This window comes from Rhinolophus hipposideros (genome assembly GCF_964194185.1).
Source record: "Rhinolophus hipposideros genome assembly, chromosome: 21".
Classification (NCBI taxonomy): domain Eukaryota; kingdom Metazoa; phylum Chordata; class Mammalia; order Chiroptera; family Rhinolophidae; genus Rhinolophus; species Rhinolophus hipposideros.
Genome location: NC_138067.1, coordinates 317583 through 334673, shown reverse-complemented (window position 1 = coordinate 334673; position 17091 = coordinate 317583). Strand labels below are relative to the sequence as shown.

The window sequence follows — 17091 nt, the reverse complement described above, 5'->3', positions numbered from 1 at the left end:
AATTTAAAATCTATGCTTTTATGTTTTCTTAAAAAAATAAAATCTGTGTTTTCTTGTTCATATTAAATCAACAGGGACTTTAAAACTTAAGTTATCATTGTGCCTTCAGCTGTTAACTTCAGGCCCCTTTTGAGGGAATGACTCATTTACTTGTATTGAATTTCATACTTGACTTTGGCTTTCCTTTTGTTCCCTAGAGATTTTGATGCTAATCTGTATCTGTGTGAAGAAGCGTTTGGCCTCCTGCCTCTGAACACGTTTGAGAGGCTTTCCGACACTCTGCTCTTCTCTGCTTACCTGTTTGTCCTGTGTGTCACGGGAACCGCAGCACTGGCTGGCGCCCTCCACAACCTCAGGTACAGTGTGTCTCAGAGATCGATCTCTGCTGAAATGAAATGCAAAATGCTAAGCGCAGAAAAGAGCAGTACTGCTCAGCTTCAGGGGACACGGCCAGTGCGAGGGGCCTGCACTCTCAGTAGCTGTGGGGTCGTCAGGAGGCCACAGAAGGGAGTGGGTGCCACGCCCGTGAGTCTGGGCGTCAGTCCTGGCCTGCACACTTGGGAACCACGTGTCCTCTGGCCTCATGCACAGCCTTTCCATTTCCGTGCCTGTACAAGGGATGCTGAGACTACTTATCTGCAGGTTTGTGAAAAATAAGTGTATTAAAGAGACATGAAGGGGTCAAACCAGACTCGACAAGTATTCTGTAGGTTTCAACTGTCAGTCGCTAGCACTGTTACCATTGTTGTTGTTGACTCGGCTTCTATTTTGTTCCTGTTGGTAGGTGCCTGTGTTTTTTTCCTTTCTGCCTCTAGCTGCCGTTCTTATTTCTCATGAATTGTCAAGAGTTAGCTCTTGTTTGTTCTGTTGCATCTTGTTTAACGGCTTCTAAAGTCCGAGTGGACCATAATTATTAGCATCTCCTGAAATCCTTAAGAAAGAATTGACAGCTTTTTAAAACTTAGCGTGCCTACTGATCTACTGAGAGTAAAGGACGAGGTATAAACACTGAAAATTTGCAGAATGCCTGCCTGACACGCTGGTGGCAGTTTTTGCATTTATTGTCACTGTTAAGTGGAAAGGAAGTTAAGGGTAAGAAGTTGAAGCTACTGTGATTTGTGGAACCTTCCTAGAACTAAGAAGGAAGCCCTTTCTCGATGTGGGTGCCTTGCTACTTGAGATGCTGGTGAACTGAGATCCACGCCACAAGGGGCCAGGGTGGGGAAAGCCATCCAGAGAGGGCCTTGTGATTATTGAGAATGAAGTAACATGGAACCATGAAAATACTGCACTGACTAAACTATTTTAGCATCTATCAGAAGTGTTCTTTTTATATCTAGCCCAAGGTAAAACTTAGCCCTGTAAAGAAAGGTGGAGATGATTCTAGACAGTATCGCTGAGTAGTCCAGACACACCCAGTGTGGACAGGACCTGGCCTGGCGCAGGGCTTAGTGGGGAGCGAGACCCAAGCTGCTCCCGCAAGCCGATCTGGTTACGCTTACAGACCAAGAGCTTAGAGCGCGCGTCCTCACCTACCAGCTAGGGTGGTAGGACTTGTGCACTAAGGAAAGTCATTTAGGAATTACAGTATGAATTAGCTTTGAAGTAACTGGAGGGTGTTTCACCAGTGCCCAGTACTTAAAAACGTTTTGCCCCGTTAGTGCCGGGGAGGATGGTCTTAGTGTGTTCACACCACACTCCTGCGTTAGTGTGCAGAGCAGGAGTGAAGGGCATGTCGCCTCACTCATGGGACCAGTTGGCAGGGCCGCAGCACGTGTTCCAGAACACACTCCCCTTGCCAGAGTCACCTCCTGGCGTGGACGCAGAAGGCAGAGTTGGGCTGTAATCGATTCCCTTTAAGTGGAGATTATTACCGGTGGTGAAAATCACCTCAGAGAACCATTTTAATTTCCTTAGGAATCTAGACTAGTGAAGAGGATTTCCAGGAGATCATACTTCCCCCATTCCACAGAAGCATCACGCACCGGAGCTAGGTGGGGCCTTGCCGAAAGCGTTATTTTTATTTTAAACTGGCCGCCCTCAATGTTGTTTGTTCTTCCACCTGACAACTAGCTGCAGCATCCAAACCCACTCATCCATCTCCACCTCCCTGAATTGGGGACAGCCAGACAGCATGCAGAGCACATGATGTGATGTGTTCCTGCCAAATGAAGAACTTGACGCTAATAATTAACCCCAGGTCTAACTACACGTTTGTAATAAGCATGGAAATAGAGAAGTGTATTAACCACCACGGGCACAACCAGCCAACCCAGAAGATGGGAATGGTTATAGGGCAAACAGAACATTTTCCTTAACCCATAAGCGACCTGGGGTGGGGGTGGTACTTTTATTGATTGAGAGATGATTTTAAAGAGACATTGATGAAATGGGGTGTGAAAGATCTGGGTCCTGATCAAGGAGAGACCTGAGAAAAGCAACTGCAGAAAATGGAAAAGAGAATGTGAGCTGGGTGTTCGATGGCATTAAGGAATCACTATTTTATGGGTGTCATCATTTTAGGTAGCCACAATTGATAAAAAGGCATCTGTTAGACATACACATGAATATTGGAAGGTTAAAATGTGATCATTCATTCATAAAGGAACTTAATCCCAAGTGTATGGATACATTTTTACTTATTTCTAAAAACTTGAAAAATACTAGTAACTTGTAAAACATCTTTCAAGATTTTTTCTCACAAGGATTTTTTTGCTATTCTCTTATCATTTACTTAAATTCAAATGAAATTAGTTAAATTTTAGTTATTCTAATTATTAGTGCATTTATATTAGGACACTTTTAGCCTCAGAAATTAAAATGATCAGTGGTGGTTCATTTTATCGTAGGGAAATAACACGTTTCTAAATATACAAAACCATAAGTGTCTTGTATCATCTTCTTTAGAAAAGATTTAACTAAAATTATGTATCCAGCTTTCATTTTGTCTGTGTGCTATTTTGTCCAGTGATTCTACACGTCGGCAGCCCATGGGCAGCGTGGGAAAGGGCGCGGTCAGCCTGAGACCAGCAACTGCCTACAACTTCATGCACAGCGTTTTGTTTGGACTCTTGGCATTGAGCACAATGAGGTATTTTTGTCTGTCTGATTTAGTTTTATTTACAGCCCTTCACTGATGACATACTTTAGCAATAGAACTTGGAAATGGACAGTCACCTTCATTAACGAGTATGGGGCCCATGATGATGGTTCCATTGTCTACTGCCCTCTTCCAGGACAAAATCTCATTTATAACCACTTTTTTCCTAATGACCATCAGTTCTCTGTTTTTATTTATGTGATAGTTCTCAGGAGGCAATGAAGGTAAGAGCTAACCTTTGGCAGGTGTTTCCAAGACTCTCAGTAACATTTGACCTTCTCCCCCTCTGTCCTTACAGAATGAAGTACCTCTGGACGTCACACATGTGTGTGTTTGCGTCTTTCGGCTTATGCAGCCCTGAAACGTGGGAGTTACTTCTGAAGGCGATCCGTCTTTATAACCCAAAAAGGGTCAGTACTGTCCCTTTTGCCATTTCATTTTTATGACTTAGTATTTCTCTCAGTTGCCCTTACATCAGTCTGATAAAATGGATACTGAAATTTGAAGCTAAAAATACATAATTGATACATTATGATTTTATAAGGAATTATTTTTTAATTTTAATTTTTAATTTTACTTTTTAAATCATTTCTTTTTTCCCAGACCATAGTTAGATGTGCTCCTTATACAAAATTCAGAAACACTGAAAAGCACAAAAACACAAATTAACAAACATCAGTTCCATTATCTGGAGTTACCACTATTGTAATTATAATGTATCATCCTACAGGTAATTGCTAATAAGTGTATGGTAATGATCGATAGCCTGTCCATGCAGCTTGGGGTTGTCCTGCCCTGTAGGCTCCCGAGATGGCAGCATGGTGAGACTGCAAGCGTCTCGTGAGACTGGGCCCCTTACGTTGACCTGGTTGCTTTGCATGTCGAGACTCATGATCCATTACATTTCCTCCTTGTGTAGATGTGTGTGATGCGGTACTCAGTGCCGATACTAACACTGCTCTACGTGTCTTACAAGGTAAGGCAGTTTCCCTGTTCTCGTCTAGACTCTGTAGGGGAATGCTTGCCCTGATGATTGGCAAATAGAGTGGTTTGCGGAGGATGTAAATATCTCCTTAACTGCTTATGGCAACTGGCTTTAATAGCAAGCCTGATCTGTTTCCTAAATAGTATTTACGAAGTAAAAACATAGCAAAAACGACTATAGTTTAATCGTTCTAATTAATTTTGGGTTTGGCTTACTAGTCAGCTGATGCAAATTCTGAAAATAAAGATGTTTTCGGACCTATTTTGAGGTGAAGAAAGTGGACAAGTGATTTCCCCCCTTTTCCTGCCTTATGTAGAGTAAGGTTGCTATAGCCTACATGTTTATTAGATGATCACAGTCACTTGTGGACGAGGGCTGGGCACATGCAAATAAATGCAATCTGAGATGAGCCTTGTTATCTGTCACTCAGTTTCAATAGAAAATCATGAAATTCTTCATATTCTCAGTCGACTAATTTCAGAAATAACGTTAACTGTGCTTCAATTCTGAGAACCCCCATTAAGAGACTCAAGTCATTAGGTCAACTACTTTGTGGCTCTTTTGTCATATCTTTGATATTTAGAGGCTTGAATTGTGACTTGGGCAGATAGCCCAGAGCTCTCAGCCTCTCTATTTTAAAAAGCTGATGTATTTTGTAAGTTTAGATGTTTTTCTTCAAATTTTAAGTTAAAATAGTGGATTTCAAACTCTACTATGCCCTGACTTAAATCAGCCCCTGACTTAGGACGATGTCTGGGGGGGAGGGAGGACTCACCCACAGAGAGGATTGGCTATAGAAGCTCAACTTTGGGGTTTATTTGCTTATGTTTTCATGTAAGATTTTGTTTGAATCAAAGAGTTGAAGCTTAAAAAAAAAAAGAAGAAGATCGTCACTTTGTTGGATGATTTGATGTAAATGTTTCAAAGACTTAGGTTCTGTCATGTTCCTGTCTGACAAAACATTTACAGTTATAGGCAGGGCACTCTTAACTCCAGATACCAGAAAATATAGAAACAGATGGTTTCTACCACCCTGTCTCTGGAAATTTTATTACTCTAATATAAATAAATGAAACTTCTTAAAAACATCTGACCAGCCACAACTGAAGATTAAACAGAGTGCAGGTTTAATCATGAGGTGACTTGCTTCACTCCTTGTAACCCACTCCTGGAGGGAAAGCTCACCGTTCCTGTCGCACCTCTGACAGTGTCCACACACCACAGCAGTCGCCTACCCACTGTCTGTGTGTGGAGGCTGAGTTCTTTGAAAGTTTATTGATTTTTTTTTTGTAAGTTACGTGGAGACTTAAGTTGTTGATAAAACTGCGGAAGGACATAGGAGATGAAATAAACTGCACTCTGGAGCCGTTGCTCTCAGCGTGTGATCCCCACTAGCAGCCACCGTGCCACCTGGGAACTGCTGGAAACAGATGTCTGGGTCCCACCCAGACCTGAGCCCAAAGCTCAGGGCTGGGGTTCAGAAACTGTGCTCTGCCCAGCTGTCCTGGACAGTGCTGGTCATGGGGTGACCTGTGCACTGGGGGGGTCTTAACAGCACGCCCGCCTCTACCCACCTGATGCCAGGAGCACCTCCCTCCAGCCGTGACCATCAGAAATGTCTCTAGACATTGCCAAACATGCCCCAGGCTGGGGCGAATCCCTCCTCTCACCCCCTTTGAGAACCACTGCTATAGAAGAACCAGTGACAGCACTGAAAAGCCACCGTGCCCAGGCAGTCTTTGCAGATATTCCCCGAGTGAGAGACAGGATTGGAAAGAACCTGCCAAAGACCTCTGGCCCAGCCTCTCTCAGTATTGTACTGAGGAGAAACCACTGTGTAAAGTAGTTTGGCTCTTTGAGCTTCTCAACACTTGCGTGATATAAAATCACGCAGAAAATAAAGGTGTTACATATATTGGTATTTCAAAGCCTGGTTTGAGTTTTACATAGCAACTGTAATGAGGACTTCCGAATTTCTTGTTCATAATTCAAACTTCGTTGTACGACTCTCCAGGATAACCCTTTGTAACAGGGAAAAACATTTATTAGTGTGCACTCTAAAATCAGAAGTTGATGGTATTGGGACCCTCATGTTGATTGAATTATGTGGGTTGCTGAAGTCTCATATAAACTCTTGTTGACTATTTAGGAACAACATTTAGTTAATCCAACACTTACTTTCACATTGTTTTAGGAGTTCCCCACAAGACTGTTACTAAATTGTAACATTTTCAGAATTAACAACAGCAGCTTTCAAACTAGAATATCTAATACCCATTGAATGCACAGATGTAAAAATACGTTTTATACTAAAAGAGCTAGAGCATATCATTAAAGATGTTTCTATTGATTATCAAAATGAATAGAAATGCATCTGAAACTAATAAAAGTAATTGTTTACCAAAAAATTAATAGAAATAATGGATAATTGAAATGTTACAAGCTATCATTTGATCAGTAGCTTTCATGACATCCCTTCTAGGACTTAGAACTAGTGGTGCTGACCCTTGACTTTCCATCTCCACCCCCAGACGAGATGCGAGTGAGCAGTAAAAATGGCCAAAGATGAGATGACAAGATAAGAAAGTGATGGGGCTAAAACAGCCACAGGCCAGTCCTGTGCCACCTTGGTTCTAGTTGATGGTTCTTAAACAAAACAACTGCCCTTCCAGGGTCAGTGAAGCATGGGTACATTGTCCCTGGCCTTCCATTCCTGCACAGGAAGTGAATCCTGGGGTTCACCTTGGATGTGTGGAAATGCTTAGGTCTTTTTAGTCAGTTGTCATTCGATAAAACAATTACATTTAATTAGTTGTTGAATTAGACAGACAGACATGTTCTATTAGGAAAGCAGTGGATTCAGTAATTTTTATGTTGCACACAAGAATCTTAAGGACTCAAGCTGAATTGCAGGCTCCAGGGGCATAAATACAATATTGAAATGTACCAGATTTCCCTGGACAGTTCTACCTTCAAATCTTCTTTCCCATTGTACCTGTAATTCTGTTAGTATAGGTGAAACTATTTGTCCAGATTTCTAGGACAAAAAACAAATAGGGGCTGGATTTGGGGTCAGGTTTCAGGTTGTTGCTTTGCCACGCTGTGACCTGGTCATGTCTGGTTCTTCTGAGCTGAGGTCTGCAGACTAGTAGTAGGGAGATGCCTCATGATAGAGGTGATGCCGTCTCCCTAGGTGTGTGAGGGTGAGATGCTAAGTTCCAGAGCTCTCTTTGCTCGAGCGTGGTGCTGCCTGCTAAGGGCGCACTGGGCAGGAAGGCACACTGGGCGCCTCAGTGACACTTCCCTAGTGTACTGTCAAGTTGCTCATAGTCACTGTGGCTGTCATCTCCAAATGAATGTCTCATTAGACACTAACCACACATCCAGAGGCATTTTTATTGAATAAAACTAAAGCTCATCTTAAAAATTAGCTTCAGCTCAAATTCACTTTGGAAACTTCCCCGAGACTTGAGCTCACTAATGTCCCAGGAGGCTGAAGGCCGAGGCCAGGTGGTTCTGACGTTCCAGTTGCCGGGTGTGCCTAGTTCACGAGTTCTGGAGTTCTGCATGGTTTCTCCTGTTGCATTTTAATCTTAGTGATAGCTGTGGGTATGGGGGTGGATTTTGGTTCTGTTTTTTGTTGTTTTTAATTTCAGTTCTGGCCAGAAGTGATGGCTGAGCTCTCCGAGTTGAGAGAATTCCATGACCCAGATACTGTGGAGCTGATGAACTGGATTAAGTAAGAGGATTTTGTTTTTCCCTTTAAAGCTTTGAAGTGTTACTGTAGACCTCCTTTGGTTTTTTTTGGTTTTTGCTTTTTGCTGAATCTAATTGTGAAGATATGTTTGTTTTCAAATTTTTCTTTAAGACTATTTAGAAATAATTTCTTTCCATTCAAGAAACATTCTCTCAAACCACAATCCCATAAAGAAGGAGAAACACCCACATGGAGAGGGAGACAGGGTGGGAGGAGGCATTTCAAACCACTGACACAGTGGAAATGAAGGTCTATGCTCTCCCAATTGTATCTTTATCACTGCTTTCATTTTAATACCATTCATCTTTGTATTAATGCTGACACATGAAAGTATTCCTGTTAGTCATTTAAGTACACTGTAAGTACAGTTCATTGGAGTAATTCTAGCTCAGTGCAGATTTTCATTGTAACTAATCACGTTGTCCTCACCCAGGCCTAGAGAATGTTGAAAACACAAGCTAGAGCCTTTTCTCTTGAACATCTTAATGCTTTCAGCATTACGTTTGTTATTTCCACCTTCACTTTGTTGCTTTGCCTCAGCATTCAGCTGAGAATGAAACTCGTGTGTTTCAAAGCTTTGTTAATGACACCTGCATCCCACCAGCAAAAATAAACTTCTGCCCACAGCAGCATTCTCACGCCCTGTGCTACTACTGTTTCTCTACTTTATAACCCAAAACCAGCAGTATGATTATTCACACATAAATTGACGTTGCAAACCTGATCTGACACATTTTGAAAGCACTGTGATGTCATTGCTGTGGTTTAGAATTTTGGGGACATTGGCACCTGCTCATGACCACTGTTTACCACGCAGGTCAGATCAGTACCGTCCAGGTCAGGTCAGCACCGCCCAGTGTTAAGAGATAGTAACTGTAATAATGGTGTAGGTCTCTAGAGTGCAATCCGTGAATGTTACAGAGATTCGCATCTAAAGTATTTATGTGGCTTTGGTCCCACTGTTGGACTGGCTTTGACTACCTGCAGTGATGTAATTTTTCATACATTTCCAGTACTGAGAGTGCTAAGCACTCTTTATGTATTTCACTTTAAATCTTGGCAGACAGTTAAAGAGTAAGTAACCTCTTATTACTTAGTAAGTATTTATCGTGTATGGGAAAAGAGGACCAACTAGAGATTTCTAACACATGTATCTGAGGTGAGGCTGGCATTCTCTGTGGTTAAAATCGCTCTGTGGACGTGAATGGAGCAAGGTGCCAGCCCTGGTAGAATCCTGAAGGTGAAGGGTCTCCAGCATCTACCTGGGTTAGCATTCTAAACATCCTGCCTCCACTCCTCAGTCTTTTAGGAATTAATTATACATCACTAAAAGTTTATTCCAGCAGAGCCTAGGTGGTTTAGGGCTGTCAGACTGAGTGTACTTCTTGTAGTGCCTTTATTGTGATGCTTTTCCTCACAGAAAAGTATTTAAAGTAATGTTTCTGGTTCTGAAAAATCGTGGATAAGAGATTATTCCCAGGGTAAAGAAGTCGGTCTGTTAGTCTGGTATTTCTTCATTTGGGGATGTGTCTGTTCCTTACATTCTCTCACTAACAGTCCCTCTCCCTGTGTTTAGATGTCCTCTTTTCACTTTTTTAATTCTCAGCAACTAAAGGATTTGTATTGTTCCCAAAAAATCTTTCCCCTGTGATCTAATCTTGCCTGTTTTCTTTTAAAATTCTTCAAATCTAAATTACTGTTTTTGCAAAAATAGCTGCTCGGCCTGTTTGTGAAATAAGCTTAGGCGATGCTGATGCTGTGTGCCCAGACGGGATCTGTGTAGACACAAAGCGTGCTTTTTCAGTCAACATTTAAGTCAGTTCTGGTTTGTCAGCTTCGATCCCAAACCACAGTGAATGTGCTGAACATTCTCGGAACCCTCTGGTGTCTTCTGAAGCATGGAACATGGCGGCCGACCACAGTGTCTGCAGTCAGAAGGTCTGAGCTTCGTTGGAGGGAAGGTAGTGGGCTCAGCGTCCACAGATTGTATCTGAACGTCTGCTTGAAACTGTTTGTGGGGACCGGCGCTGTCAGTGACGGGTGCCGCCTTCCCCCATCCTGTCCGCTTCTGTTCCCAACAGCCAAAGTCCTTTGTCATGACAGTCATGCCAGCATCTACTGGGGTGGGGATGCAGCTCATTACAGTGTGAAGTGTGCTCCAGGATGAGTCAGGACGAGAAGCAGGACCAAAAGTGACACTCCGTACTGGCACAGGGCAGCTCCTATGTCAAGTGTCGAGAAGAAGCTTACCCTCACCCCCCAGTGTCTACTTCGTGTATGTGATGCTGAGGATGTAGGCATCACCTCTGCTGCAGGGACACAAGGCTTCCATTTGGGGACCCTGTCTTTCCAGGTGTTCACTGAGGCTAGATTGAAAGGTTCGTCTCCTCAGCGGGAGTTAGTTATTTTCTTTTCAAAGGGCCCAGTGATGGCCTTTTATAGACTACACAGACAGATCAAGGGGAAATACAGGATTTCACTGTAGGAAAACACTTATTAATATGAGAGGGTGATACCAAAGGGATTGTCTTTCAGTGGAAACAAAGCCTTAACACACAAAGCTTTGCGTGCTTATCTCATTGTGAAGTTGTATACCACTAACACCATTTAACAGACACTTACTGAGCACCAACGGTGTACATATAAAGTGGCAATCCGTTGTAACTGCCACTATTAGCGTTGGACCTCATCTCAGCACGACTGTCTTCATTCTTCCACAAACTTACTGGTGACTCCATTGTAAGATTTGTAGAGACTTAACAGGTTTTAGTGGAAAACATTTTTAGAGTCCTATTTTTTAGTAAGAGACAATGTTATGCTTTTCTGTCTTTAGTTCCTTAGAGGAGTAGAGGCTTAAATTTAAGTATAAAACCAAGACTATTTCAGGATTAAATTTCTCGTTAATCCACAAGGACATTTTGTTGCAATCAGGCCCCAGATTCTTCCTTCCAAGAACCCGGCGATCAGCTTGCCCATGCCCCCCACGACTGGCCCGTGTGTCCACCTGGTGCCCTTGTCTTCCAGCAGATTGAAAGGCAGGTGTTCCTGTTGACCCCTTTTTCCTGATAATGTTTCCTGGATACAAAGATTAAAAACCTGCGCTGGTTTGTTTGGTTTTTTTTAAATTTCTGGTACCGCTTTCAGCAAAACCCAGGTGATACTTTTATAGGTTTTATGTGTGACTAGAAAGCACATTACTTCAGTAAGGCTAGATGTCACAGCTTTTGGTGGTCCATACCTCATTACTTTGTGTTCTTGTAGCATTTCATTTTTGGTTCCTGAAATTCTTTTCTGATACTGCAATTAAGGTCAACCTGTAGATTTGAATATTTGGGGGTGTGACGTTCTAATTGGCCTTCGGAGATTTTCACCAGACACAGGGATGAAGCCTGCCTGTGCAGTCTTTCTCAGTGGGACAAAGTTGCCTTGCATTTCATCAAAGCAGAAAGAACTGCTCTATATTTTAAATATGCTGTAGCTGAAGTTCAGACCTTAAATGCCTATAGCCTCTTTTACATTTAATGAATCATTTTGTAGTATTTGCATAATTCTGTAAGTCTGAAGTATAGAGAAAGCAAATGTTCACACATCATAATGTTTGGTTTACCCATTAGTTCAACAGTCATTAGCTTGCTGAAGCTTAGAGCTTCAGAAATAAATGAGGATATTTGTTCCAAATGCCATCAGGTCTTCCTGGAATGACATTTAAATTATATAATGTAAATCCATTTGACCTGTGAGTCCTTGTCATTACTTAGTGACATTTCTTACAGAATAAATTATTTGCAGGTTGGGCAGCCTGCTATGGAGCTTGACAGAGATATAGAAACATATGGTCCTTTCATTGTAGACATCATTTGTTCAAACACTGGTGAAAATTGCTTTGTTTCTCTATAAGAGAGAAGTGTCGTTCAGTGGTTGAAAGCACATTGGCTGTTTTGGACAAGACCACAGACTGTCAGCAGACATAGCTGAAGGAAGAATCACCAGTCTGGTGTCTGTCACGCTGAGTATTTGGTGTGGGCACAATCCCTTCTCCTGTGCCTATAAAACCTACCACAGAAAATATAAAATACAGTGAATCTGGGCTTTTGAAGTTTAGGAGGGGTGTGTGTGTGTGTGTTTCATTTAGTTCCACTTTGCTTGTTTAATTTTGCATTTGCATTACGGGCAAAGTTAAATATTTAAAGCAGCAGTGAAATATCCCAGATTCATCGTGGGGCTGGTAGACAGAACCCGGTCAAACAAGCAGAGTGAATCATATCTGCTGTGCTTAGAGGTCAGTAGTGTTCAGAGCAGTTATTTCTGATCCATTGTCTAGGCTTTGGGGTACTTGTGTTTTCCTATTTGCAGCAAAACCAAGGACCTTAGTGAGGGCCGGTGAACACGCCAGAAGGCTGCTACGCTGGCAGTTTAAACAGATTATGTTTCTTCTAAACTGTAGACTCTGCTAATGAGGCCAAACCTTAACACAGTCACAGCTGAAGGCGCTTTGTCCTGTATTGTGCTCAACTTCCCCCATCACTTGTTTGCCTGCGACTGGGACACTCCGGTGCTGTCAGAGCACGCTGGGAGAGGCAGTGCTTTCCACGTCGGCACCACTCCCAGTGCATTGGCTTCTCAGCACACCTACAGCCCCCAGCAAGCGTCAGTAAATATGTGATAGGCTGACTGCTGACTTGTTTTCAGTGTTTGCCTGTAATGGGAGCTGAGTCTGGCTCTGCTAGCTGGTAAGCTTCTTGAAGACAGGTTATCATACCACGTTGGCCAGTCTAGCACGTAGTAGGTCCTCAGGAGTCTCTCTCTGCCAGCTATCACATGCACCAGGAACAGCTCCGTGCACCTCCCTAGCTGATCCTAGTGTATGTTAAGAACAGTAACAGCAGGGCAGCCTTGCAGGCTGAATGGACATCACCAGCTCAGATGCTGGGTTTGTCGTTTGTGTGGGAAGACCAGCCGGGCACCCCTTGGGCAGTAAGAGTATGGACCGGGCGAGTTCACCCCGCAGCTCTTGCCTGTCTCACACTCTGCCCGACATGTGCTCGTCCTGCGTCCTTATCTGTTCAGTTCGGAGGACCCAAAGACAGCACAGTACGTTGGGGCGCTAACAGGTAATGCTGTGGTGCCAGTGGTGAGGATCCGGCAGGAAGCAAGCCGGCAGGAGAACGTGACGCCGTCTTCTGTGTTTGCTCTCCGTGGCACTACAAGGACCTTAGTGATGGCACGCTGTGACTGAGAGCCGCCCAGGACGGCAGAGACTGTCGAGCAAGCATTCATTGAATTAACTGAAATTCTATAAACCTTTCCCTGAGGAACCCCGCACCTTCTCACATTGTCATTGAAACCCTCCTAGTCCCCTGACCACCTGGGGCACATGGCAGGAACTCCCTGGAAACTGCTGGTTCTGGTGACAGAGCAAACACCTCCTTGTCTTGTGTTCCTGGGTCAGCTTGTCAGAATGATGACAACTGTCAGCACAGCCAAGCTTACGTCACACGTTCTCCTGTTGGAATCCACATTCTGGGCTCCAACACCAGTAGGTCAGTTCCTGTTTGCTCATAGTAACTCTGTGCACTTTTTCATCACTTCAGAAAGCTTATTGGAACTTAAGTGACTGAGAATGCCATTGTTGGGAAGAAAATCTAGGGCTTTTCAAAAGTAAATTATTCGCAAATGTTGCAGATCGAACTGTGGGGTGTGCTGCTCATCTACGGACACCCTCGGGCCTTTGTGGGGTGGCTCAAGCTGTGGCCTTGGCATTAACTGGAATAAACAGGACGTCCTCCCGGGACAGATGAATGAACGGGGCTTCTCTTGTGAATGTCAGCCCCAAGGCGCCCTTCAGGCCTGTCCTCCAGCGTGAGAACAGTCCACTGCAGCTTCCTCTGTGGGGTGTGCTGTTTTAATGATTTCAGGTAGACTGCTCCCCAAAAGTCCACATGACATGCGTCGCCCGAGCAGACAGACTCCTCTTTCTTAACATGACATGGACATGTGTCTCAGTGCCCTAGGGGCCTATGTAGGCAGCTCTGCGCTGGGGACAGTGCATGGGGGGAAACAGGGTTGTGGTTGGGTCCTTCACAGTCAGTGGCATGCAGGTTCCACGGAATAGAAGGGAATTAAATTGGCTGCTGAGATTCTTCAGCGAGGGAAGGAAAATTGCTCCACTGGCACCGGGGAGCCCTTGGCCTCTGCCATGCCCCTCCCGCCGTGGGGACTCAGCGACACAGCTTGGTGGCATTTGGAAAGTGAGGTCGTGCTTTATCCCTAGAGCGTCCTGTGTTCCTTACGGTACATCCGTGGAGTTTTTCCTGACCAGGACTCCAGGAAGAGAATGTGGCGACACTGCTTCCACCACCCCACATTGAGTACTGGTGGCTGTTATGGACTCTTCCTGTGTTCTTTTGTTTTTACTAATTCTTTTCTTCTGAAAAGGAACCTGTAGTAATTTCTGTGGTCTCTTGCTTGTTTGAAACAAAAACCTTTGGAATTGACTCACGATCAGCTGCAGTCCTGGCTGTTAGCTAAGTTTATACAGTGAGCATGGCAGTACGGTGCGTCCTCTGTGTGAGTCTGCCCCTCTGGAACCAGGCGGGCGGGTGTGGGCTCCGGGCAGGAAGACTGAGGCCAGGCGACGCCGCCTCCCAAGACAGCTCGTTATGCAGCAGACCCAGCGAAACAGTCATCGGGAGCCTCCCAGCCTCGTCAGGTGGGCAGTGCCAATCAGGGTCTTGAGCGGCCTCATGTCTCCCGCCCTTCATGCACTCCCTGCCCTCGCAGGGTGGTCCCGAGACCCATGGGTGTGGTGCTACTTGTGCCAGGAAACCTGCGTGGCTCACCACACCCCTCCATGAATCTTTTAGCTCTAATACCCCGAGGACGGCTGTGTTTGCGGGGAGCATGCAGCTGCTGGCCGGAGTCAAGCTGTGCACGGGAAGAACGCTGACCAACCACCCACACTTCGAGGACAGCAGCCTGAGGGAGCGAACCAAAGCGGTGAGGCCCTCCGGCCTGGCGCGTGCCAGGGTGGGGCGGGTGAGGCTGCAGAGCGGACGTGCGCAGGGCTTGTGTCCCCTCATCCAGACAAGCTGCTGAGCCGTCCAGTCCTCAGTTAGAGGGACTAAGAGGAAAAATACCTTGAGATGCACAGAACGCAGCATTTGAGGACATCTCAGAGACCAGGAGGGAAAAAGCTCACTGGTTACATGTCTGTGGACCTTCCTGCTTGGTTGCGAGTGTGCGTGTGCGTGCATAGGTGATGCAGCCACATTGTTCCCAGTTCAGAACGTACAGAAGGGGATGTAGTGAAGGGGTCCCTCCCCCTCCTCCTTCACCCTTCCTCCCCCACCCCCGTCTGCCCTCCCAGGCCCCTGTCCCCCTTTCCACAGCGCTGTCCACACACACCAGCGCAGCGCATTTACGTGGACTCATCTTCCCCTCTGGGTTTCCTGAAGCCGTAACTGACTTATCGGAGCGATGATCACATATCGGCACCCTAACATGCTCCTTGTTTTCCAAGATGCATAGTATTTTCTTAGGTGGGTGTAGCATGTTTCCCTTGACCATTTAGGTTGTCCCACTGATTTTCAGGATCGTAGAAACAGTTCCAAACAGGAACCGTGTGCACACCAGTTTGCACAGCAGATATCAGGAGGTGGGGTTCTGGGGGGAGGCCAGGGCCCTAGGGGGCGGGGCCACCGCACCATCGGGCACCTGCACACAGACCACAGCGGGCCGCACCCCAGTCGTCCCCCTTGGTCCTCACCGGCCATTCAGTGCTTTAAGACTGTATGATGTTTTACGTCAGTCACTTTGTAATCTTGGCAGCTGCAAATTAGTTGAAAAGCCTTGTTTGCGGTGTTTTAACTAGCCTAAAAGCAACGGATTTTTACTAAATCCCATGTTTCTTATGAGAATTGTCTGAACCTAGATTCTGCCCAAATGGGAAGTTTTCAGGTGGCCCCAAATGTTCCTTATCGCCTGCGTTAGCCAGAGGAAGCAGGAAGGACGTGGCTCCCAGCTGGGGTGCAGCGGGAGGTGGCTGGGGACGGAAGACATGCATCACGTACAGCAAATCCTGTGCCTCGTGCTCTGACTGACGCCCTGAGGGCCCTGGTGCCGCTGTGCGGGCTGTCGGGGGGAGGGGGCAGCATCAGGCCTGGCAGCAGGAGCAGATAAGCTCCTCGGGCAGACACAGGCTCTCAGGACCAGCCCCCTACGCCAGGGACATAGCATTAGACCCAAGCGGGCAGCAAAGCAAGCCTCTCCTCTCTTCACAGCACACGCATGACTGCCCAGGGCCAAGTCCCAGCATAGGCCACACTGTTCACTCAGGGCAGGTGCCACCAGGCGAGTGGGAACCCAGTACCTCCTGACCTGCCTGGGCACCAGACCTTGTGGGTCTGCCCCACAAGGGGTCCCTACTGCCCTTACCAGAAGCTGAGTCTCCTTAGATGTGTATGTGACCCCAGCTGCCGTCAGCCCAGTGCACCCTCTTAGTCTAAAGGTCCCCTTTTGAAAGGTAGCGACTGTGTCTTACTTGCTCGGCCCTGGTGCTAGGACACTGGGAGCATCAGGTTGGCGTCTGCTGGTGAACATGGTGACAACTCAAAACAATCGGATCTGGCTCCAGATGGATTCAGCATGGCTCACTCACCATCCCCAACTGTCCTGACAGACAGTGTTCCTTTGGCATTTCCCCCACACGCTCCCGGACTGCAGGGGGTGGCCTGCGTGGGACAGGGCGGGGCTGAGGTTCGAGCGCCGTGGGCGCGGCCTCACTGGCGGGCTGCTGAGTGCTGTCCACCCTGCCCCATTCTGAAGGTTTACCAGATCTATGCGAAGAGGCCTGCCGAGCACGTGCACAGCCTGCTGCGCTCCTTCGGCACCGACTACGTCATCCTGGAGGACAGCATCTGCTACGAGCGGAGGCACCGCCCTGGCTGTCGGCTTCGCGACCTCTTGGACCTGGCCAACGGCCATGTAAGCGTCCCCCACCATATAGTGACGACCAAGCCCACCTGCACGGCCTTCCCTGGGACTCCCCACCTTTAGTGTCACTTTAGTGACAGCCCCAGGCTGGGCGGGGCAGGGGAGCTCCAGGTCCCCAAGCTCAGGTCAGCACGCTTCCGTTCAGTGGCTGCGTCAGGCTCTGCATGCGGCGTATGTTAACGTTCTGCTGCTGGTAAGAAAGCGAACCCTGGACCATCCAGGCAGGCCTTGGTCTAAAGCATCGCCCTGCTAATGCAG

At 46.1% G+C, this 17091-nt stretch overlaps 1 protein-coding gene across 3 annotated transcripts in view; it reads left to right on the top strand.

The window, feature by feature from the left end:
* DPY19L3 (dpy-19 like C-mannosyltransferase 3) overlaps window positions 1-17091 on the top strand; it is a 47691-nt gene that overhangs the window by 20911 nt on the left and 9689 nt on the right. For all 3 annotated transcript variants that reach the window (XM_081030349.1, XM_081030347.1, XM_081030348.1), the window contains exons 12-18: window positions 198-356; window positions 2969-3091; window positions 3399-3510; window positions 4020-4076; window positions 7742-7824; window positions 14706-14838; window positions 16666-16824. In XM_081030349.1, the coding sequence (XP_080886475.1) occupies window positions 198-356; window positions 2969-3091; window positions 3399-3510; window positions 4020-4076; window positions 7742-7824; window positions 14706-14838; window positions 16666-16824 (826 nt within the window). The remainder of the gene's footprint in view (window positions 1-197; window positions 357-2968; window positions 3092-3398; window positions 3511-4019; window positions 4077-7741; window positions 7825-14705; window positions 14839-16665; window positions 16825-17091) is intronic.